At 47.9% G+C, this 25,889-nt stretch overlaps 1 protein-coding gene and 1 long non-coding RNA gene across 2 annotated transcripts in view; one reads left to right on the top strand and one right to left on the bottom strand.

The window, feature by feature from the left end:
• OVOL1 (ovo like transcriptional repressor 1) overlaps positions 1–25,201 on the top strand; it is a 38,887-nt gene extending 13,686 nt beyond the window's left edge. Inside the window, exon 4 of the mRNA XM_063946166.1 lies at positions 23,652–25,201. Within this exon, the coding sequence (XP_063802236.1) occupies positions 23,652–23,965 (314 nt within the window). The 3' untranslated portion in view covers positions 23,966–25,201. The remainder of the gene's footprint in view (positions 1–23,651) is intronic.
• Positions 1–25,889, bottom strand: part of LOC134970073 (uncharacterized) — a 195,301-nt gene that overhangs the window by 93,501 nt on the left and 75,911 nt on the right. The gene's annotated exons all lie outside the window — the stretch shown is intronic.

The following is a 25,889-nucleotide window of genomic DNA, read 5'->3' as shown; positions in this document are numbered from 1 at the left end:
TTACACAGTACGGCAGGCAGAGTCCCCTTTCACACAGTACGGCAGGCAGAGCTCCCTTTTACACAGTACGGCAGGCAGAGACCCCTTTTACACAGTACGGCAGGCAGAGTCCCCATTTTACACAGTACGGCAGGCAGAGCCCCATTTTACACAGTACGGCAGGCAGAGCCCCCTTTTACACAGTACGGCAGGCAGAGCCCCCTTTTACACAGTATGGCAGGCAGAGCCCCATTTTACACAGTACGGCAGGCAGAGTCCCCCATAACACAGTACGGCAAGCAGAGTCCCCCTTAACACAGTACGGCAGGCAGAGTCCCCCATAACACAGTACGGCAGGCAGAGTCCCCCATAACACAGTACGGCAGGCAGAGCCCCCCATAACACAGTACGGCAGGCAGAGTCCCCCATAACACAGTACGGCAGGCAGAGTCCCCCATAACACAGTACGGTAGGCAGAGCCCCCCATAACACAGTACGGCAGGCAGAGCCCGCCATAACACAGTACGGCAGGCAGAGTCCCCCATAACACAGTACGGCAGGCAGAGTCCCCCATAACACAGTACAGCAGGCAGAGTCCCCCATAACACTGTACGGCAGGCAGAGTCCCCCATAACACTGTACGGCAGGCAGAGTCCCCCATAACACTGTACGGCAGGCAGAGTCCCCCATAACACAGTACGGCAGGCAGAGTCCCCCATAACACAGTACGGCAGGCAGAGTCCCCCATAACACAGTACGGCAAGCAGAGTCCCCCATAACACAGTAAGAGAGACAGAGCATCCAGCACCCCCCTGTTTGCCCCAGCACTACACCCCCTCTGTCACATAGCATCCAGCACCCCCACAGTGTCAGTAAGCATTCAGCACCTCCCTCTGTGTCCCCCAGAACTAATCCACCTCTGTGTCACACAGCACAGCCTCTGTCACCACCATTACAGTACCATCAGATCCCCACCCCTCCCCTCTCCTCCCTCCACAGTGAACCGTGAGTCTCCTGCAGGATGCCCGCTGCTCAGCGGCTGCGGGGGGGCAGGGGGGACGGGTGTTAAAACCCGCGGCTCACACTCCGGCGGCTGCGCGGGGGGGGGGTATCGGGTGTTAAAGCCAGCGGCTCACACTCTGGCGGTTGTAGTGGGGGGGATCGGGTGTTAAAGCCCGCGGCTCACACTCCGGCGGCTGTGGTGGGGGGGATCGGGTGTCGGCTCACACTCCGACGGCTGAGGCAACGGGGGAGAGAGAGCACTTTGATTGTGCGCCATTCACGGCTCCTGAACCGCCAGCTAATGAGAAGCTGCCACTTGGTGCTGCAGTCGGTCCGCGAGCCGGGATTGGCTGGCGGCCGCTGCCACCTTTAAAATGCAGCTGGGACCTTATGCTGTGGCCGGGCGGAGGCGGAACTGGTTCCGCCTGCAATTAGAGGTTACGGAACGCAGTTCCGCCCCGTTCCGGCCCACTTTAACCACTGGCTACCCTTCTGAAATCATTCTAAATGCAGTTCTAAGATGCTGATTACATTAAGCATACCTCCCAACTGTCCCGATTTTGGTGGTACAGTCCCATTTTTTATGGTCTGTCCCGCTGTCCCACCCGCGGGTCGCAGTGTCCCGCGGGTGGGGGGGCAGTTGGGAGATCCCCCCAGCCACTCGCTGCTCTGAGCAGAGCAGCGGTGAATAGATGCTGTGCACATGCGCACAGTGTCTATTCACGGCAGAGAGGGACAGGGGGCATGACCAGCAGCTCTCTGAGCGCTGTTCATGCCCCCATAATGACGAAAACGGGGGCGTGGCTTGCGATTGTGACACTTGCGGTGAGACCACACCCCTTTCCGATAGGCCACACCCCTTAATTTCGGCCTTGCGTCGAGGGCGCGCGAAAGTGTCCCTTCTTGCTGCACTCCAATGTTGGGAGGTATGCATTAAGGGGTCTATTTACTAAGCCTTGGATGGAGATAAAGTGCATGGAGATAAAGTACCAGCCAATCAGCTCCTAATTGTCATGTCACAGGCTGGGTTTGAAAAATGACAGTTAGGAGCTAGTTGGCTGGTACTTTATCTCCAGTGACTTTATCTCCATCCAAGGCTTAATAAATAGACCTATAAGACTGTGAAAAATATTGAGCTACAGTAGTGGTTGTTCTTGCAGGAATGGCCCGAAGCAAATTTATCTCCAATCTTCTCTTCTGCCTGTTACCTGTATAATAAAAGACTTTTAGAGGGGCTTTTCCACCATACTGTCTAGTGACGTTAGCCCAGCAGATGGGAGACACAAATAATTCAGCTACTGTCAGGGTAGGCACTCATATTGCTGACACTCGCTATCGACACCAGCACGAAGCTTTAGATACACCATTTTTTTTTTTTTTAATTCTGCATTTCTTTATTGGTATTTTTTTCTGATTTATCACAAACATACAAACAGAAAACAGAACATCATACAACATAAGAAAAAAATTAATAAAAAAAATTCACATGTATTACAACATGGGGGTATATTTACTAAGGTCCCAATTTTGACCGAGATTATGTTTTTTTCTTCAAAGTGTCATCTCGGGAATTTACTAAACTCAAATCACGGCAGTGATGAGGGTATTCGTATTTTTTTGGAAGTCCTAGGAAAAAATTACGAATCAATACACCATTGGTCAAATACGCCTTGAATTTGGTAGAAATCGGTCATTTACTAAAAAGTGCAAATCACAAACACTGCCGACAATAGCCAAACACTGCCGTGCTAAAATACAAATCGTGAAAAAGTGCTAAAAAAAAAACAGACCTGCTTTTTTTTTACCGTGTTCGGATAGGCATGCACGGATCCATGAGATCCGTGCATGTTTTTCAGTGGTAAGGGGTGGGAAATTGTTATTTTTGTTTAAAAAAAATGCGTGGGGTCCCCCCTCCTAAGCCAAACCAGCCTCGGGCTCTTTGAGCCGGCCTTGGTTGAAAAAATATGGGGGAAAAAATGTCAGGGGTTCCCCCATATTTAAACAACCAGCACCGGGCTCTGCGCCTGGTCCTGGTTCCAAAAATACGGGGGACAAAAAGCGTAGGGGTCCCCCATATTTCTGAAACCAGCACCGGGCTCCACTAGCCAGATACATAATGCCACAGCCGGGGGACACTTTTATCTAGGTCCCTGCGGCCCTGGCATTACATACCCAACTAGTCACCCCTGGCCGGGGTACCCTGGAGGAGTGGGGACCCCTTCAATCTAGGGGTCCCCCCCTCCAGCCGCCCAAGGGCCAGGGGTGAAGCCCGAGGCTGTCCCCCCCATCCAAGGGCTGCGGATGGGAGGCTGATAGCCTTTATGTCAAAAATTTAATATTGTTTTTAGTAGCAGTACTACAAGTCCCAGCAAGCCTCCCCCGCAAGCTGGTACTTGGAGAACCACAAGTACCAGCATGCGGTGTAAAACCGGGCCCGCTGGTACCTGTAGTACTACTACTAAAAAAATACCCCAATAAAAACAGAAGACACACACCTTGAAAGTAAAAGTTTAATACATACATCCACACCTCCATATACACATACTTACCTATGTTCACACAAGGGTCGGTCCTCTTCTCCATGTAGAATCCATGGGGTACCTGTTGAAAAAATTATACTCACAAAATCCAGTGTAGATGGCTCCTCTTCTTTTCTATTTGTAATCCTGGTACTTTGCAAAATAACAAAACGGACACCCGACCTCGCACTAAAAGGGGCCCCATGTTTTCACATGGGACCCCTTTCCCCGAATGCCAGGAACCCCCCCTGACTTCTGTCTAAGAGGGTTCCATCAGCCAATCAGGGAGCGCCACGTTGTGGCACCCTCCTGATTGGCTGTGTGCTCCTGTAGTGTATGACAGGCAGCACACGGCAGTGTTACAATGTAGTGCCTATGCGCTCCATTGTAACCAATGGTGGGAACTTTGTGGTCAGTGGTGAGGTTACTTTCGGTCAACCGCTGACCACAAAGTTCCCACCATTGGTTACAATGGAGCGCATAGGCGCTACATTGTAACACTGCCGTGTGCTGCCTGTCATACACTACAGGAGCACACAGCCAATCAGGAGGGTGCCACAACATGGCGCTCCCTGATTGGCTGATAGAACCCTCTTAGACAGAAGTCAGGGGGGGGGGGTTCCTGGCATTCGGGGAAAGGGGTCCCATGTGAAAACATGGGGGCCTTTTCAGTGCGAGGTCGGGTGTCCGTTTTGTTATTTTGCAAAGTACCAGGATTACAAATAGAAAAGAAGAGGAGACATCTACACTAGATTTTGTGAGTATAATTTTTTCAACAGGTACCCCATGGATTCTACATGGAGAAGAGGACCGACCCTCGTGTGAACATAGGTAAGTATGTGTATATGGAGGTGTGGATGTATGTATTAAACTTTTACTTTCAAGGTGTGTGTCTTCTGTTTTTATTGGGGTATTTTTTAAGTAGTAGTACTACAGGTACCAGCGGGCCCAGTTTTCCACCGCATGCTGGTACTTGTGGTTCTCCAAGTACCAGCTTGCGGGGGAGGCTTGCTGGGACTTGTAGTACTGCTACTAAAAACAATATTCAATTTTTGACAAAAAGGCTATCAGCCTCCCATCCGCAGCCCTTGGATGGGGGGGGACAGCCTCGGGCTTCACCCCTGGCCCTTGGGTGGCTGGAGGGGGGGGACCCCTTGATTGAAGGGGTCCCCACTCCTCCAGGGTACCCCGGCCAGGGGTGACTAGTTGGGTATGTAATGCCAGGGCCGCAGGGACCTAGATAAAAGTGTCCCCCGGCTGTGGCATTATGTATCTGGCTAGTGGAGCCCGGTGCTGGTTTCAGAAATACGGGGGACCCCTACACTTTTTGTCTCCTGTATTTCTGGAACCAGGATCAGGCGCAGAGCCCGGTGCTGGTTGTTTAAATATGGGGGAACCCCTGACATTTTTTTCCCCATATTTTTTCAACCAGGACCGGTTCAAAGAGCCCGAGGCTGGTTTTGCTTAGGAGGGGGGACCCCACGCATTTTTTTTTTAGATTTTAACAATGATTTCTATTTTAATAAAGGTGCACAATGAAGCCCAGCACGGATCTCTCAGATCCGGCCGAGATTCATTGTGTTAAAGTCGGCAGTGTTTTACAAGTCACTCACGTAAAACACTGCAAAAAAAAACGAATGACATCGACATCGGTAAATACGAAAATGCAGAATACGACAGCTTAGTAAATTAGTCGTAATAAATTCAAAAAGTTGCAACTTTACACTTTCGATGTCATCCGTGATTGAACTTTAACCTCAGTCGGGAAATTACGAATTTTAGTAAATATACCCCATAGTAGGTCAAGCATAAATCTGCTAAGGCAAAGAGGCAACATGTTTAGATTGTCAGAAAATCAGTAAGGCACAGTGTATCAGTGACATAAATAAGAACATAGCACCAAGTAAACACAATAAAGGTTCAGGTATGAGACAGCTCCAGAACATCTCCAACATAAACGCAGTCCCTCGGAATCCGGTATTAACAGTGTGCAACCCCCCTCCCATCACATCACTCCCACTCCAAAGATGGACGTATTCCATCTATCCCATTTATCAAAGTGAGTAACCAACGTGCCCCTAGATGTGAACATCGCCCTTTCATGGCCAGAGACCTCATTAACCAAAGCCCTCCAGTGGGAAATATTAGGTGGCTCAGGGGAGAACCATTTCCTGGCTATCAGCACCTTTGCCAAGGTAGTTAAACATAAAACATAGCGGTATAGAACCAGGGAGTGCATCTCCTCGATATCTAGCCCAACCAGACACAATCTAGGATCCAATATAGGGAGAGAGGGTTCTGTGAGGGTAATGTCATTCCAAACCGCAATCCAGAACGGACTCAACCTCGGGCAAGACCAGAGTAAATGCCAGAAATCAGCCCCCTCTACACCGCACTTTGGACAACAGGTATCAGACCGGAGGTGTGCTCTATGAAGCATTACTGGAGTGCGATACACTCTATGGAGGATATAAAAGTAGACCTGTTGGTATCTGACACATGGGGTAGTATATTGGATGGAGCCCAAGATTTGTGTCCAGTGTTCATCAGAGAGGGCACCTAGATCACTCTCCCATTTAAGTTTTAACGGATCAAATAAAAGTGAATTGACATGTACATTCAATGCGGCATAGATCGTAGATATACGTCCCCTGGGGCCCAGCGTAAGAAGCAGTTTTCTCTGGCTGGGTCCACAGGATTATCCACAGGATAACATTGGGATATTGTCGAGCGACAGCGAAAATGGCACCAACACGGTCACGAGCTTTCTGGCCTCCCAGGATGCATTGGGGCCTCCACTATATAGTCCCGCCCACTGACTCAGTCAGATCAGATTTTTGATTGGTGCGGCAGGAAGCCGCATGGTCACAGGGCTGCTGTGAATAAAGCAGCCTAAAGCTTTTATTATTTTATTTTTTATAGACTTACTATATTTTTTTTTGAGCGACTTAACAGCGTCTTAAACGCATATTAGAAAGAGTCGCTCCAACAACTCCCCACCGGGTCGCAACAACGCTTACCTTCGGGTATCAGTGCTGTCTCGACGGGCGTCTGTGTTGGATGTTCTAGCAGGTCCAGCAGACGTAACCAGGCTGTGGCCGGAGCATGGGGAGACGGTGAGTCTATGGACTTCCTCTTACTAGAGGGGTCAGGACACAGCTACACTGATTTGGTGGAGACTACAAACAGTGTGTTGATGCGCCGAACATCTCGAGTGTGACAGCGCTACGGTCCGGGGATCATAGGCGCCAGGACTAGGTAGAGGCCGCGATCCTGGGAGTTTAAGTCAACGGGGGGATTCAGACACTCTCCTGGCCGTCCCTCCTCCGAGTTCATGGCCAGTTCCCGTGTGTCTCTCGTTTCATGAACTGAATGACCTCACTTCCGGCTCAGACGCTACCACGAGGGTACTCGGTCGCAGCTTAGACGCTGCGGTTGTGTACACTGGAGATAAAACCCGCCAGACCGAGTCGCAGGCCTTAGCGTCTGCATACACGTGGAAGTCGCTCAGCGTCCGTGTCTGTTGGTGAGCGTCCGTGTCCGTTATCACTTACCAAGAGCGGCAGTGTACACCAGTAGCGTCTGAATCCACTGAGCGTCTTACAAGCGTATTTGCTTGGATATGGAAGTGTGGTGAGTCTCCCTGCTCCCTGTATCCCGCTCTCCGGAGGCAGGGTATACAGTACTAAAAATTCCTTCTACTTTTTAGTATGCATTGATAATTTTTAGTACCTATTTCATATGAGACCTGTATATTACTGTGTTTTCTGCATGTTATGTTGAAAAAAAGAGCCAGTTAAAACAGAAGTACAATTTTCCTACTTATGTATAAGTTGTTATGGAGGTTGTATTCTCATATGACAATGTCTAATGCTTTAACATGTGACTGACTGCTACTATGTGTGCTGACTTTTCTGTTAATGTCAGTCCTGTTCTGACCCTCAAATCAGGTGCACTGTGGTCAGATTGATCTCACCTCTATATACTGACATATAGGGTGTTTTTCAGTCACAAAATTGTGTAGTCAATGACAGATTATTACCATGTCTGTGAGCGGCAAAAGTAATGAGGAGAATTTGTCAAGCACTCCTATAGCCCTAACATGCTTATCTTGTAAGTCAGGGGTAATTGATATGAATCAATTGGTCACTTATGAGGGTTTGTGTGCAAACTGTTTCGCTTTTCAGCGAAGTAAAAGACAGGAGTTGGTTCAACCACCAACAGAGCCACCATGGAATATGTTCGCAAAGACTCTATCTTCTATAGCGGACAAGTTAACTACAGTAGCACCACCTCAGGGGTTAGGTTACACTATGAACCCATACATGCAGCTCCCTTCCTACGGCTTGGTTCCAGTAGCCTCTACAAGCAACCAAGAGACAGTTAAGACTAAGACAGATACGTCTATGTGGCAGACTACACAAGATGATACATCGGACGATGAGACAATAGATTCGACTCCGTATGATGATCAGTCGCAGAGTTTTAGTTCAGATGATGTAGCTGAACTTAGTAATGCTGTGAAAGCTGTTCTCTCGTTGGAAGAGCCAGCCAAGACAGTGTTAAAATCTAAAGCACCTGTATTTAAACGAACAAAATCAGTGAAAGCTGAATTCCCTGCGTCAGATGAGCTGACAGAAATGATGGATGAGTCTTGGGCAGCGCCCAGTAAAAAGTATAAGAGTCCTAAGAGATGGGATTCTTATTATCCATTTCCAGCTGTGGATTGTTCGAAAAGAGAAGTTCCTCCAAAAGTAGATGCACATGTTCTGCGACTCGTGCATAAATCTGCTTTACCACTGTCACCTACCTCACTAAATGATGTCACAGACAGAAGGGTAGATAGCCTTTTGAAAAATATTTTTTCTCTAGTAGGAGCAGTGGTAAGACCTGCTATGGCTTCGGCCTGGGTAGCAAAGGCAATGGGCGAATGGATAGAGGAACTAGAGAATAGCATCCCTTCTCCTACTAGGGAGCAAGAGGATCATTTTTGCCGTTTAAGACAATCTGCCCAGTATGTGGAAGAAGCAGCAATTGATGTAGGTACAGTTGCTTCTAAAGCTTCAGCCTTGACAGTAGTCGCTCGTCGAGCAATTTGGCTACGTACCTGGAAGGCAGATGCGGAATCCAAGAAAGAATTGGAAGCATTGCCTTTTGTGGGTAATATATTATTTGGAAAACCTTTATCGGATATCCTAGAATCAGAGGCTGAATCGAAAAAGGTCAGATTTCTGGCTACCTATAACCCTAAGTCCAAGGGTTTAAAATTTCGCTCATTTCGCTGGCAAAGCAAAGCGAAAGGTAAAGAGGAGCCTAAACAACCCCAGTTTAAATCCAGGGGTAGGAAGCAGTGGGCTAGCAAAAAGCCAGCTTCCAAACCTGAACAGAAACCCTCAGCCTGAAGAGACGGGCCTCCGCCTGGAGGATTCCAGGGTTGGGGGCCGACTCCTGCAATTTGCACACACATGGCAACAGTCAACAGCAGATGCCTGGGTGCAGAAAGTAGTATCTCAGGGGTATGGGTTCCCATTCAGGAGGCAGCCTCCTCAAAGATTTTTTTGCACCAGCCCGTCTCGTATAGAGTCGAAGGCCAATGCCCTGCAAGAAGCAGTCCAAAAATTACTGCAGTCAGGTGTGATTGTCCCAGTACCTCCATCACAAAAGGGACAGGGGTATTACTCCAATCTATTTCTAATCCAGAAACCAAATGGGTCATATCGACCAATTCTAAATCTGAAAATGTTGAACAAATACATATGGATCCTGAAGTTCCACATGGAGACGTTACGCTCCATAATGTTGGCTATGGAACCGGGAGATTACATGGTATCTCTGGATGTACGGGATGCTTACCTATATGTGCCTATAGCACTGTCACATCAGTGTTACCTCAGGTTTGCCATCCTCCAGGAACATTTCCAGTTCCAAGCTCTACCTTTCGGGCTAGCTACAGCACCCAGGGTGTTTATCAAGATCATGGTGGTTATGGCAGCTTGTCTGCGCAAGCAGGGGATAAGAATATTCCCATACCTCGACGACCTGTTAATCTTAGCACAGTCGCAAGATTTACTGTTGAGCCATCTTCAACAGACGATAGTTTGTTTACAGAGACACGGGTGGCTCATAAATTGGGAGAAGTCGTCCCTGAATCCGTCACAGCGGATGGTTCATTTGGGGGCCATATTGGATTCAGACCTACAGAAAGTTCTCTTACCAGAGAAAAAGATAGTCAAGGTGCAGGTCATGGCTCAGGAAGCGTTGCAAGCCCAGACAATGTCAGTCCATGCAGCAATGCGACTGTTGGGTCTGATGGTATCAACCTTCGACATGGTGGAATATGCGCAATTCCACTCCAGACCATTGCAGCACCTTATTCTGACCAAATGGAACGGAAATCATCAGACGATAAAGAAACAGATGATAAAGATTCCAGTAAAGGTAAAGAGGTCTCTAGCGTGGTGGCTACAAACAGACCATTTAAACAAGGGGAGACCCTTTTGGATAAAAGAGTGGCAAGTCCTGACAACAGATGCCAGCCTGCAGGGGGCTGTACTCGGAAGCCTATGGTTCTACGGAAAGTCGCCTGCCGATAAATCTGTTGGAGATAAGGGCCGTTTACTTGGCTCTAGTTTAGGCAAAGGACAATCTACAAGGAAGACCAGTCCAGATCCGCTCAGACAATGCGACGGCAGTAGCATTCCTCAATCATCAAGGAGGAACTCACAGCAAGAGTCTGATGGAGGAAGTAACTCCCATTCTAAAATGGGCAGAACTCCATCTTCCGGCATTGTCAGCAGTATTTGTCCCTGGTGTACTAAATTGGGAAGCGGATTTTCTCAGTCGGCACATCATTCAGGAAACCGAATGGGCACTACACCCAGAAGTGTTTCAGACACTGATGAACAGATGGGGTCTACCGGAGATAGACCTTATGGCGTCTCGTCTAAACAACAAAGTTCTGAGGTGCGGATCGAGAACAAGGGACCCAGGAACGGTCCTGGTAGACGCACTGTCAGTAGAATGGAGGTTTCAGCTGGCATATCTGTTCCCTCCAATAGTTCTGTTACCCAGAGTAGTGAGAAAGATAAAGCAGGCAAAAGGAGCAATTATTCTAGTAGCTCCAGCTTGGACAAGAAGGCATTGGTACACAGATCTGTTGAGAATGTCCATGGAAGCACCAATACTGCTCCCTCAACGTCCAGATCTGTTAATGCAGAGTCCTTGTTGTCACAGTCATCTTTGACGGCGTGGCTGTTGAAACCTCTATCCTAGAGGCTAAAGGATTTTTGAAACAAGTAATCCAAACTATGCTTAGAGCAAGAAAGCCTTCTTCGGCCCGTGTGTATCATAGAATATGGAAAGCCTATATTCACTGGTGTACTGGAAAAAATTTCAATCGAGATCTTTTAAAGTAGCTAGGATTTTGGATTTCCTTCAGGCAGGATTGGATAAAGGGTTGAAAGCTGCTTCCTTGAGGGTTCAAGTCTCAGCGTTAACTGTATGGTTTCAGCAGAAGATTGCTGATTTACAGGATGTACGTACGTTTTTTCAAGGAGTAGTACATATTCAACCTCCATTTATTCCTCCTGCAGCTCCCTGGGATTTGAATTTAGTTCTTAAATTTCTCCAGGGTCCTCTGTTTGAACCACTTGAGGGAGCAGATCTTAAGTGGTTAACGGTTAAAGATCTTTTTTTACTGGCAATGGCGTCAGCCAGAAGAGTGTCAGATTTGGGAGCATTATCATGTAAGTCTCCTTTCCTAAGTTTTTTCCAGACAGAGCAGTTCTCAGAACGAGATCTAGCTATTTTCCAAAGGTGGTATCAAAGTTTCAACTGAATGAAGAAATTGTAGTCCCAGCTTTTCAGATATCGGGACTATCTGCGGGAGAAGCGTTGCTGGACGTGGTCCGGGCTTTAAGAATCTACATAGATCGTACTAGTGCCATCAGGAAAACAGATTCTCTCTTCATCCTCTACGGATTCCATAGAAGAGGATGGCCTGCTAGTAAACAGACGCTGGCGAGATGGCTCCGAATGGTAATATCAGAAGCTTATTCTCATGCAGATCTCCCTATTCCGGCTAATGTCTCTGCACACTCTACACGTAAGGTAGGTCCTTCTTGGGCAGCACAACAGGGTGCTTCAGCAGAACAGATATGTAGGGCAGCCACATGGTCTTCCATAAACACATTCATTAGACATTATGCCTTGGATACTTTTGCCTCTCATGACGCAGACTTCGGGCGAAAGGTCCTCCTGTGCAATCAGGAGCGTCCCCACCACTGAAATGGCTTTGGGAATCCCAATGTTATCCTGTGGATAATCCTGTGGACCCAGCCAGAGAAATATACGTTATGGTAAGAACTTACCGTTGATAACGTGATTTCTCTTATGTCCTCAGGTATCCACAGGGATCCCACCCTGACGCATCTGATTTGAGGATCTAGACAATCACTAAACCTCTTCCTTCTTGTATGGAAGGGTGTGCATGTGTGTTCTTATCGCCTGTACAGGTCTCTACCTAATGTTCCTGCCTAAAATCACTGTGGAAAGAACTGATCTGACTGAGTCAGTGGGTGGAACTATATAGTGGAGGCCCCAATGCATCCTGGGAGACCAGAAAGCTCGTGACCGTGTTGGTGCCATTTTCGCTGTCGCTCGACAATATCCCAATGTTATCCTGTGGATAAGTTCTTACCATAACGTATATTTCTCTTACGTCCTAGAGGATGCTGGGGACTCCAAAAGGACCATGGGGTATAGACGGGATCCGCAGGAGCTTGGGCACACTGAAAAGACTTAAGACTGGGTGTGAACTGGCTCCTCCCTCTATGCCCCTCCTCCAGACCTCAGTTAGACTTTGTGCCCAGGACTGACTGGACACTCACAGGGGAGCTCTACTGAGTTTCTCTGGAAAAGACTTTTGTTAGGTTTTTTATTTTCAGGGAGACCTGCTGGCTACAGGCTCCCTACAGCGTGGGCGTGAGGGGAGAGAAGCAGACCTACTTCTTCTTAGTTTAAGGGCTCTGCTTCTCGGCTACTGGACACCATTAGCTCCAGAGGGTTCGATCACTTGGTGCGCCTAGCTGCTTGTTCCCGGAGCCACGCTGTCACCCCCTCACAGAAGCCAGAAGAAAGAAGTCGGGTGAGTATGAGAAGATCAGAAGACTTCAGGACGGCAGAAGACTTCGGTGACCAGGTACAGCGCAGCGGGGACGCTGCGCTCCATGCTCCCACACACATAACTGACGGCACTCACAGGGTGCAGGGCGCTGGGGGGGGCGCCCTGGGCAGCAGGTCACTGGGGTCAGGGTAGCCGGCAGAAGCACTGTTTTTCAAATTGGGCACGCTGAAGCCCGCCAGGAAGGGGCGGAGCTCAGCGTGCGGCTCACGGCGCCATCTTTCTCTCCTCCACGCGGCTGAAGGAGACGCTGGGCCGGACCTCCGATCACTCCCCGCAAGTACCGGGAGTTTTCTCAGGGGGGGGGGGGGGCAGTGTGGTGCATTATTTCGTTTTTAAACAGCGCTGGTCATATATATCCCCTTTAGGGATATATAGGCGCTGAGGTGTGAGCTGGCATACTCCCTCTGGGTCTCTCTCTGGGCTTCACTGTAGGCCTGTCCCCTAGCTGAGACATTCTGAGTGTGTGTCGCTGTGTCGATTGAACGTGTCGACATGTCTGAGGCTGAATGTGATTCACCGGAGGAGGTTGTGGGGGGTGCAGTGGTGGGTCTGGATTTGGGTCTATCGGCGCAGCCGACACCTGATTTACTCACGTTATTAACTACAATCAATACGGATGTAGCTTCGTTATCAAAGAGGTTAGATAAGTCTGAGTCACAGACGCAGGTGTGGAAGAAGTCCATAGAGGAGGCTTTATCTCAGGTACAGACCCCATCGGGCTCGCAGAAGCGGCCGTTTACTCAAGTGGCAGATACTGATACCGACACGGACTCTGACTCTGAGGTCGATTTTTCTGAGGCGGCTTTGCATCCGCGTTTAGTGAAGAGTATTCAGTACATGATTGTGGCTATAAAGGATGTTTTACACATTTCTGATGAACCTGCGGTGCAGGAAACAAAGGGAAAAAACTTGAAGTGAAATTTCCCCCCTCTCATGAAATGAATACTCTTTGTGAAAAGGCTTGGGAGTCGCCGGATAAGAGGTGGCAGATTCCCAAGAGGATTTACATGGCTTATCCTTTCCCCTCTGATGACAGGGAAAAATGGGAGTCGTCTCCAAATGTTGACAAAGCTCTATCTCGTTTGTCTAAGAAGGTGGCGCTTCCGTCTCCGGACACGGCAGTTCTCAAGGATCCAGCGGATCGCAAGCTGGAGACGTCTCTGAAGTCCATTTTCGCTAATACAGGCGCATTGCTCAGACCTGCAGTGGCGTCGGTGTGGGTGAGTAGTGCTATTGCTAAATGGGCCGAGAATTTAGCTACTGACATGGATACCCTGAATAAAGATAATGTTCTTCTGACTCTTGGTTATATCAAGGACGCTGCAGATTACCTGAAGGATGCGGCGAGGGATGTTTGTCTCTTGGGATCAAGAGCCAATGCCATGTCAATATCGGCAAGGAGGGCGTTGTGGATCCATCAATGGAATGCTGATGCCGACTCCAAATTGAGCTATGGAAGCTTTACCCTTCAAAGGTAATGTCTTGTTTGGGGACGGCTTGGCGGACCTGGTCTCTACCGCGACGGTGGGTAAGTCCTCTTTTCTTCCCTATGTTCCCACACAGCACAAAAAGGCACCACATCAGCAGATGCAGTCCTTTCGTCCTAAAAAATACAGGCGTGAAAAGGGTTCGTCCTTCCTCGCTTCAAAGGGTAAAGGAAGGGGTAGGAAGTCGCCTGCCTCTACCAAGTCCACCGCATGACGTTGGGGCTTCCCTGGGGGAGTCCGGACCGGTGGGGGGCCGTCTCCGAGTCTTCAGTCAGATCTGGGTTCATTCAGGCCTCGATCCTTGGGTCCTAGGGATTGTATCTCAGGGATACAAGCTGGAGTTTCGGGAGGTGCCCCCTCATCTGTTTTTCATTTCGCCCTTACCAGCGTCTCTTCCAGACAGGGAGCTGGTGTTGGCAGCGATACAAAACTTGTGTCACCAGAAGGTCATTGTTCCAGTTCCCCCATCACAACGGGGGGAGGGGTTCTACTCGAGCCAATTTGTGGTGCCGAAACCGGACGGTTCGGTCAGACCGATTCTGATTCTAAAATCCCTCGATCCATACTTGAAAGTTTTCAAGTTCAAGATGGAATCTCTTCGAGCTGTGATTTCCAGCCTAGAAGGGGGGGATTGTAGGGGGTCAGTCGACATAAAGGATGCCTACTTACACGTCCCGATATTTCCTTCGCATCAGGCCTTCCTCAGGTTTGTGATACAGGACTCTCATTACCAATTTCAGACGTTGCCGTTTGGCCTTTTCACGGCCCCGAGGGTTTTCACCAAGGTCATGGCAGAAATGATGGTTCTCCTTCGCAAGCAAGGGGTTTCAAATATTCCGTACTTGGACGATCTCCTGATAAAGGCGAGGTCCAAGGAAAGGTTGCTAAGGAGTGTAGATTTGGTGCTGTCGGTGCTTCGACAGCACGGTTGGGTGCTAAATTTACCAAAATCTCAGTTGATTCCGACCTCCAGGCTGTCTTTTCTGGGCATGATTCTGGACACGGAGTTACAGAGAGTTTTTCTTCCACAAGAAAAGGCTCTAGAACTGCAGTTGTTGGTCAGGGAACTTCTGAGGCCGAAGACGGTGTCCATCCATCAATGTATGCGCGTTCTGGGGAAGATGGTGGCGGCGTACGAAGCCATTCCGTTCGGCAGGTTTCATGCCCGGGTGTGTCAGTGGGACTTGCTGAGCAAATGGTCCGGGTCTCACCTGCACATGCATCGGAAGATAAGACTATCTCCCAGAGCCAGAATTTCCCTCCTGTGGTGGCTACAAGGGTCTCACCTCCTAGAGGGACGCCGGTTCGGTATCCTGGATTGGGTACTTCTGACAACAGATGCGAGTCTCCGGGGCTGGGGTGCAGTCACCCAAGGCAGGAACTTCCAGGGGAGATGGTCGTTCCAGGAAGCGGGTCTCCACATAAATGTTCTCGAGTTAAAAGCCATTTACAACGGCCTGCTACAGGCAAGAAGCCTTCTTCAGGGTCGACCTGTCCTGGTACAGTCAGACAACATCACAGCGGTGGCACATATCAACCATCAAGGCGGCACAAGGAGCAGAGCGGCAATGGCGGAAGCCACAAGAATCCTTCGCTGGGCGGAACAAAACCTGAGCGCCCTGTCAGCAGTCTTCCTTCCGGGAGTAGACAACTGGGAAGCAGACTTCCTCAGCAGACACGATCTCCATCCGGGAGAGTGGGCTCTTCATCAAGAGGTGTTTGCAGAAGTGACAAAGCGTTGGGGACTCCCTCTGATAGACATGATGGCGTCTCATCTCAACAAGAAGCTTCCAAGGTATTGTTCCAGGTCAAGGGACCCCCAAGCCAGTGCTGTGGATGCCCTGGTGTCTCCGTGGGTGTTCAAGTCGGTGTATGTGTTCCCTCCACTTCCTCTCATTCCAAAGGTTCTGGGGATCATTCGGCGAGCAAGGGTTCAGGCGATTCTCGTAGTTCCAGATTGGCCAAGAAGGGCCTGGTATCCGGATCTTCAGGAATTACTAGTGGACGATCCTTGGCCGCTTCCTCTAAGAGAGGACTTGTTGTTGCAGGGTCCATGTTTGTTTCCAGACTTACCGCGGCTGCGTTTGACGGCATGGAAGTTGAGCGCCAGATCTTAGCTCGTAAAGGTATTCCAGGAGAGGTCATACCTACTCTCCTCAAGGCTAGGAAGGAGGTTACGGCGAAGCATTATCACCGTATTTGGAAGAAGTATGTTTCCTGGTGTGAGTTTAAGAAGGCTCCTGCGGAAGAATTTAATTTGGGGCGTTTTCTCCACTTTTTGCTGGCTGGTGTGGATGCAGGCCTGAAGTTGGGCTCCATCAAGGTGCAGATTTCGGCATTGTCTATTTTTTTTCAAAGAGAATTGGCTGCCCTCCCAGAGGTTCAGACGTTTGTGAAAGGAGTTTTGCATATCAATCCTCCGTTTGTGCCTCCTGTGGCCCCATGGGATCTGGACGTGGTCTTACAGTTTCTCATGTCTTCCTGGTTTGAGCCTTTGCGTAAGGTTGAGTTGAAGTTTCTTACCTGGAAGGTAGTCATGTTGTTGGCGCTGGCTTCTGCCAGGCGGGTGTCTGAGTTGGCGGCCTTATCTCATAAGAGCCCGTACTTGATCTTTCATACGGATAGGGCAGAATTGAGGACTCGTCAACAATTTTTACCAAAGGTGGTCTCCTCGTTTCACATTAACCAACCTATTGTGGTACCGGTGGCTAGGGATGCTGTGGCAGTTCCAAGGTCTCTGGATGTAGTGAGGGCTTTGAAGATCTACGTCGCCCGTACGGCTGTTGCCAGGAAAACTGAGGCGCTGTTTGTCCTGTACGCTTCCAACAAGATTGGTCATCCTGCTTCAAAACAGACTATTGCACGCTGGATTTGTAGTACGATTCAGCAGGCTCATTCTTCGGCCGGATTACCGGTGCCGAAGTCGGTGAAAGCCCATTCTACCAGGAAGGTGGGCTCGTCTTGGGCGGCTGCCCGGGGCGTCTCGGCTTTACAGCTCTGCCGAGCAGCTACCTGGTCGGGTTCAAACAATTTTGCCATGTTCTATAGGTTTGATACCCTGGCTGATGAGGACCTTGCGTTTGCTCAGTCGGTGCTGCAGAGTTGTCCGCACTCTCCCGCCCGGTCTGGAGCTTTGGTATAAACCCCATGGTCCTTTTGGAGTCCCCAGCATCCTCTAGGACGTTAGAGAAAATAGGATTTTGGTACTTACTGGTAAATCCTTTTCTCCTAGTCCGTAGAGGATGCTGGGCGCCCGTCCCAGTGCGGACTGTTTCTTGCAGTGTTCTCTTGTGGGTTCGCTTAGTTTATACACGGGTTGTGTATTTCTGTTTTCAGCTTTTTGCTGTAGTTTTTTCATACTGTTATCTGGTTTCCTGTTACTCCGGTTGTACGGTATGGTTGTGGTGTGGGCTGGTATGTTTGTAGCCCTTAGTTAACACAAAAATCCTTTCCTCGAAATGTCCGTCTCTCCTGGGCACAGTTCCTATAACTGAGGTCTGGAGGAGGGGCATAGAGGGAGGAGCCAGTTCACACCCAGTCTTAGTCTTTTCAGTGTGCCCAAGCTCCTGCGGATACCGTCTATACCCCATGGTCCTTTTGGAGTCCCCAGCATCCTCTACGGACTAGGAGAAAAGGATTTACCGGTAAGTACCAAAATCCTATTTTTTGACTGGAGACACCGAAACAATTAGAGGGGTTGCTCCAAATTGCGCCTGCAGTGCATGACGCAGCTGGAGATAACGGAAGAAGGCAGAATTAGTAACAGCACAGTCACTACGTATCTGTTCAAATGATTTAAGAGTGCCATTATCATAGAGCTGAGCAACTGTTGTAACTCCCACCCTCAACCTTAAATTATCTGGGGACAAAGGAAGCAGCTCCCTGAAAGAAGCATTAAACCACAGGGGTGTATCAACATCAATGTCGTGCCAGTCAAAAAAGGTGTACGCCAGACGCCATACCAAGAGAGCCTGTCTGAGAATAGGAGGAAGGCCAGAGAGAATAGAGCCAGAAAGCAGAAATTGAAGCAAGGAGAAGGGGGACTCCACCCACTCGGCATAGAACCCCAATAACGTATCTCCACCTGTACCCAGAAGCCATCCAGAAAGGTGAACCAGTTGAGAGGCCAGGTAGTATAATCGCATATTGGAGAGGCCCAATCCTCCATCCAATTTGGACTTAACCAAGGCTTTCATGGCAACCCTAGGTGCTCTGCCACCCCAGATAAAAGAGGATATAACACTATCAATGGATGAAAAAATCTTCTTGGGTATATAGATAGGAGAATGTTGCAATAAGTATAGATACCTGGGTTGGATAGACATTTGAAATAAATTAATATGGCCCATGACAGTGAGAGGAAGCTTCTTCCACAGATGAGCTTTCTTCCTAAAATCATGTGTCACAGGCTCCACATTCAGTGCAACATAATCTTGAGGACGGGGGGATATCCAAACTCCTAAATATTTAAACCGGAGAGTCCATTGTAGTGGACAGGAAGAGTCCGCCACAACAGGTAGAACACCAGATATGGGGTAAATACTGGACTTACTCCAGTTTATTTGTAAACCAGAATAAGTTCCAAAGTGATTAACTATCCTAAGCATGGAGAGTAATGAATTCTCAGAGTCATCAAGAAATAGAAGCATGTCGTCAGCATAAAGTGCGATTACATCAACATGGTCCCCAAACGTAATTCCCTCAATGTCCGGAGACATACGTATGCAACTAGCCAACGGTTCAATAGCGAGGGCAAACAAGGCCGGGGAGAGCGGGCAACCCTGCCTTGTACCTCTCTCCAGCGGAAAGGGTCGTGACACATGACTATTGACTGAGACTCGAGCAGCCGGGGAAGAATACAGCAACTGGACCCACCGAACAAATTTAGGACCGAATGCAAATTTATGAAGGACTTCCCACAAATATACCCACTCTACCGAGTCGAAGGCCTTGGCAGCATCCAAGGACACCACCACCGCCTCCGGCCCATTGCGGTCCCCCCTCTGCAGATAGCAGAAGAGTCTACGAAGGTTCTGTATTGCAGACTTCCCCTGCATAAAGCCCGTCTGGTCACCGAGGACAATAGATGTAATCACAGTATTTAGACGGACAGCCAAAACTTTAGCCAAAATCTTAACGTCCGTGGAAAGTAAAGAAATAGGACGATAAGAGTCCGAGGAGGTGGGGTCTTTACCTGGTTTAAGAATTACAATAATAATGGCCTCAGACATTGAGGGAGGCAGAGAACCTAACTCAAACAGGGTATTGAACAACTCAACTAAGTAGGGGATATAAAATTCTATGGCAGCGTCCAGTTCCTCAGTAGTAAATGGGGAGTCCAAAAATGTGATAGATTCTACGGACAGTCGTGGCAGTTGTATATGTGAGAGATAATCCCGCAGCTGATCCGCTGTATAGGACACCTTAGAAGTGTATAATGAGGAGTAATAGGTAAAGAATACGTCATTAATATCAGGGCACGAGTACTTTAGAACACCCTGGGAGTCACAAATCTGTTGGACAGAAATACTGCCCCTCTCCTCCTTTGAAAGAAAGGCAAGATAACTGCCCCCCACCTCAGCCTGCGAGTACAGGGAATGTTTAGAGAATAGCAATCGACGCTTGGATTTATCAAACAAAAACGTTGTCCATTCACTCCGGGCCAGCTCCCATCGGGCATACAAGGAGGGAGATTTAATCAAAAGATAATCAGCTTCTAATTGGCAACAGGTCTGTTCAAGACGGGATTCCTCCTCCCTACTAGATTGCTTAATAGCTGCCACCTTTTTGATAAGGGAACCACGGACAGAGGCTTTAAATGCATCATGTTTAATAGTAGGGGTAGGACAGGAGGCATTAAAATCCTGAAAATCACCCCACTCAGCAAGCATGTCAGCTCTATCACCCATTAATGACAGCCAGAACGGGTTGAGTTTCCAGAATTTAACACCCTGAGGAGACAAGGGATCTAATACCAACAAGACAGGAGAATGGTCAGAGATTCCCCTAGGCAAGTTTTTAACCTGAATTGCCTTAGGGACCAAATCGGGGGATATAAGAGCCAAATCAATACGGGAAAAAGTATTAAAGGTAGCCGAGTAACAGGAATACTGACGTTCACAGGGAAACCGGACTCTCCAAACATCAATCAGTCCTAGTTCAGTCACCAAGTTGGAGAAAGTGGTAGGGGAAGAGGAGGAGAGCTCAGCACACGGGTTCTACTTCTCCCTCCATCTATCTAAAAATAAATCCATGATATTGTTATAATCCCCAATACAAATAGTGGGAGTGGACGGTGACAGAGCAATAAATGACACAGCCTGACGTAAAACATCATTATTATAAGGGGGGAGGACATATACTGCGAGAATGTGTAGAAGGGTAGAATTAACGAAGGCCCTTAGAAAGACAAATCTACCATACTGGTCAATTTGACTATAGTCTAAGTGGAAATTTACAGATTTTTTAACGAGTACAGAGACACCCCTGGCATTCTGCGAGAAGGTAGAGTGGAACAACCACCCCACCCATGGTTTTTTCAAGGCTAACGTCTTGCTGCCAGTAAGATGAGTTTCTGAAAGGCAAACAATGGCCCTCATTCTGAGTTGTTCGCTCGCTAGCCGCTTTTCACAGCAGTGCACACGCTAAGCCGCCGCCCTCTGGGAGTGAATCTTAGCTTAGCAGAATTGCGAACGAAGTATTCGCAATATTGCGAAAAGATTTTTCTTTGCAGTTTCTGAGTAGCTTGAGACTTACTCTTCCAGTGCGATCAGTTCATTGCTTGTCGTTCCTGGTTTGACGTCACAAACACACCCAGCCACTCCCCCGTTTCTCCAGCCACTCCCGCGTTTTTCCCAGAAACTGCAGCGTTTTTTCACACACTCCCATAAAACGGCCAGTTTCCGCCCAGAAACACCCACTTCCTGTCAATCACACTACGATCAGCAGAACGAAGAAAAAATCTCGTAATGCCGTGAGTAAAATACCAAACTTCTTAGCAAATTTACTTGGGGCAGCCGCAGTGCGAACATTGCGCATGCGCAGTTAGCGGAAAATCGCACCGATGCAAAGGAAAATAACGAGCGAACAACTCGGAATGAGGTAGCCTTTGGATGATATATCAATGCTCCAATCAACAGCTTATATCAAAAAGGTCTAATTTATTAAATATACAAAATATATAATAAAATAAATATATAAAAAGTAAATAGCTTAGCTTAAATGACATAAATGTCGGCAAAAGTAGGTTAGGTTTGTTGACTTGCTGACCTACTTTTGCCGACATTTATGTAATTTAAGCTAAGCTATTTACTTTTTATATATTTTGTATATTTAATAAATTAGACCTTTTTGATATAAGCTGTTGATTGGAGCATTGATATATCATCCAAAGGCTACCCTATGACCACCACCCTCTGATGAGGACCAGGATACAAGTACCAATACTGATATGCACAAGTTATTACTTTATCTGGTACGCATGTAATCTTACGTGAGATGTAAAATTTAACCCTACTTACTGAGTAATTACTATGCTATATAGCGATTCCCTGTTTCCTGATTCTATCTAGATTCCGACAGAGACTTGGACTAAAAGACCAGGGGATCGATAGGCATTGTGTCAAGCCGTAATCCGGTACGCAATATTATTCTTGCGTGTGACAAAAACTGTTTTAAAGGATACTACACTATAGGTGCTCTGCTGTTTCTTCCTCTATTTGCATATATATATATATATATATATATACATATATAAATATATATATATATATATAGACAGAGGTGGTGATCCGGCACAGCCACATATTGCGATGGTAACCTGGGTGCCCTCACAGGGGAAGAACGAATAGCAGACTGGTGGCGCGGCACTGCAAGGATTTTAACGCTGACAATGAGTGGATAACAACGTTTCAGGCATTGAAACAACGTTTCAATGCCTTTAATTCAAAGTGGCAAGGTTACCTGACGAAAATGCGACTTTGAATTAAAGGCATTGAAACGTTGTTATCCACTCATTGTCAGCGTTAAAATCCTTGGAGTGCCGCACCACCAGTCTGCTATATATATATATATATATATATATATATATATATATATATATAATTTATACACACTGTTATAGACACTGCCATCCTACACATCTTTAAATAGTATATATTTGAAGGGGATTGCTTGTCTTAGTCTTCGCTGATGTCAGTGATGGGGTTGGTCCTGATTGTTCTCAAAAATACCCCTGAGTGATGGGGTTGGTCCTGGTTGTTTTCAAAAATACCCCTGTCTCCTGTATGCATTCATGCAGCCTCAATCATGTGGGGCTGAGCACCAGGAATCTGAGGATCATTTGCTGAACTCCAGTCAAGGCTCAGCACATGCTCCTTTGGCCCCTGATGCTCAGCTTTAAGTGATTGAGGCTGAATGGAGACAGTGCAGCAGGAATGAGAACCCATTCAGGTGGGTAAGTATAACCACCAAGCCTGGGGCCATGTTATAACACTAATAAAATAATAGGTCCGGCGGTGTGATGGAACAAGCCTTTGCATACTGTATCTATGATATGCCAGGGGGATCCACAATGCACACCATGCACCCAATGAATATCCTTATTTCATTGCCTGGTATACCCAGGGGAACCCACAGTGCACACCATGCACCCACTGAATATCCTTATTTCATTGCCTGGTATGCCAGGGGGACCCACAATGCACACCATGCACCCACTGAATATCCTTATTTCATTGCCTGATATGCCAGGGGGACCCACAATGCACACCATGCACCCACTGAATATCCTTATTTCATTGCCTGATATGCCAGGGGGACCCACAATGCACACCATGCACCCACTGAACATCCTTATTTCATTGCCTGATATGCCAGGGGGACCCACAGTGCACACCATGCACCCACTGAATATCCTTATTTCATTGCCTGATATGCCAGGGGGACCCACAGTGCACACCATGCACCCACTGAATATCCTTATTTCATTGCCACAGCTGCAAAAAAATGTTGGGAAAAAAGCACCGGTGTCATTGTCTTGGAGATAAACACATTTCCAGAGTTTACATTGGGCATTCATCGGCACAAAGATGGGGAGGGGGAGCTGCACTCAGAGACTGCGCCTGGGAACCATCTCCTCATAAGACGCCCTGACACTAGGTCATAGGCAGCTGCCTGCACCATATAACCGATAATCCGGCCCTGGGGCAAAGGGACCAGATGGATGAGCTGTGATGTGTGCTGTGAAGAAGAGAGACTTAGGATAGTGAAACAAGTTCCTTTTTAGTGAAGTCTTGGCAATGGAGTAGTGGCCTTATCAGTAAATGCTCACTCAATACAAATATTTCTATCAATAAAAATATTTCTATCTCCAATTTATTATTCCTGTTAGTATTTACTTTAAATGTAGCAAATACCATTTTACAATGATAAGAGTGAGAGGGAAAAAACTGACAGCTCCCTTTCCTTTCTTCCCTCTAGGAGTCCGCCCTTACAAGTGTCACCTCTGTGACAAGGCCTTTACCCAGCGCTGCTCTCTGGAGTCACACTTGAAAAAGATACACGGAGTACAACAGAATTACGCTTATAAGGAGCGCAGGACCAAACTCTACGTGTGTGAAGAGTGTGGGTTTACGGCAGACAGCCAGGAAAGCTACCTGCATCACCTCCAACTTCAGCACCCCAACAGTGCTCTCATCCAGCGTGCCTCTAAGAAGCTAGGCGTCACACTGCCAGGCGGTATCAGCCCTTTACTACACCATAACCATCTTATCTGTCACAGCGATATAGACTAAAGACGTTTTCAGTTTCACCTGAATGGACACTATCAAGGTGCAATTTCAAAAGAACTGTCATTTGGCAGCTACTGTAATTTGCAAGAAATAACCGGACAATGCATAATGTTACCTTTCTTATTTCAATATGAGCACTGCCATGTTATATTTATCTAATACAGAGTACATGTACCGCATCCTTCTACATTATTTCCTGTATAATAATATACACATAGGAGCTGCATTAATGGGATACGGCAAAGTAGCTGCCTTAGTGGGTATACCTGCCCATCAAACTGTGTCTGCATAATCTGTGTATACAATTCTATCTAACACTGGACCTAATTCAGACCCCATCGCTCCTCTGCATTTTTGCAGAGGTTTGCGATCGATAGTCGCCATCCAGCCAGAGTGAAAATTCGCCCCTGCAAGTCTGCGTACGACACGCGAAAAGCTTTGCAAACGCCGGCCAGCAGCAAATCTGTTTGCAACTCACTCACCGTCGAATGATTTTTCCAGTCTGTGTATAGCCAGGACTTACTTCGCACGATAGAAACTGATCAGGGCCGGAGCTGACGTCACACACCCACCCTTAAAATGCTTGGGAACGCCTGCGTTTTTCCTGACACTCCCAGAAAACCGCCAGTTACCACCCCCAAACGTCCGCTTCCTGTCAATCACCTTGTGTACACCTAGCGATCGAAATTTTCAAACCATTCTGTCACTGTTTGGGCTCCGCATTGTGGTGCAGACGCAGTCATTCGATAATCGTCCGCTGTGCGATTTCACACAACAGCGATCAGGTCTGAATAAGGCCCACTGTCAGGCAAGTCCAAACGTTTGTCTGTGTTAGCTGCAAACAATAGGCACATGTTATAACTGAATACCTGATAGTGTTATCCTGAGCTGCCTGAGGCCTGCTACATGAGTGCCTGGAGCAGGAGGCATCCTAAAGGAAGAACCTTCTGGCTCTAATTCAGGCCTGATCGTAGCCTGAGCAAATGGACTAGCCCACCCCGTATGTCAGGTCCTACCCTCCCCGCACATGTACAAAAGCATAGCACAGCGGTGATGCCTTTGTACTTAACGAGTGGCTCCCTTCCAGTGCACCAGTGCAGAATTTGCTGCGTTATATAAGAACCTGTCAATAAAACTATGTATATATATAAACCACAGATCCGGCACTCCTCTGATAGCTTTCAATGATACTGGCCAGGGTGCACTCCCATGGGCTAACCAGCCCCACATACCAACAAATGCAGCAGGGTGGCACTCCTGGACTCCATACAAGTGAAAAAAGGTGCTTTATTGGCAACGTTTCGGAGTACCCCGAAACATTGCTAATAAAGCACCTTTCTTCACTTGTATGAGTCTATATATATATATACATTTATACAAATATCTAAATAAGTATATCTCTCCTTCCTTCTCCACACACCCCACAGTATGTTTCTCCCCAATGACACCTTGCTGCATTCCCAGCTCCCCCACCCCATCCCAAAGCCCTGTACTTCCTTATCAAGCCACTCTTACCCCGGGAAAAGACTCACCTGCACTGCACTCCCCAGTTTCCAGACCCAAACACTGCACAGCAGGAACCATGTGGCCCTCACACCCCAGCAAAAGAGACTGGCACAGGGCACAGGAATCCTGGCCAGCGGAGCTGCTGCCATGTCCCGTAAGTGGCTGCAACAGAGCTGGGCCTGGAAGAGCAGGCGCAAAGTCACGCCATACATTCTCTGAATATGAGAGGCTCCTGTCACTCTGAGGCTGCGCCCAGGGGCGCAGCTATAACTTTGTGGGACCCATAGCAATATTTTGAGAGGGGCCCCGTCCCAATGCTTCTAGAGAGACACATCTCTGTTGGATGTAGTTAATATCCCTGCAGTCAGGATACCAATGCCGGGATCACGACCACCGAGAATACCGACAACTGCATCAGGTG

Source organism: Pseudophryne corroboree, chromosome 11 (assembly GCF_028390025.1).
Source record: "Pseudophryne corroboree isolate aPseCor3 chromosome 11, aPseCor3.hap2, whole genome shotgun sequence".
Taxonomy (NCBI): domain Eukaryota; kingdom Metazoa; phylum Chordata; class Amphibia; order Anura; family Myobatrachidae; genus Pseudophryne; species Pseudophryne corroboree.
The sequence above is the reverse complement of the archived record's forward strand: the minus strand, read 5'-3'. Positions and strand labels throughout refer to the sequence as shown.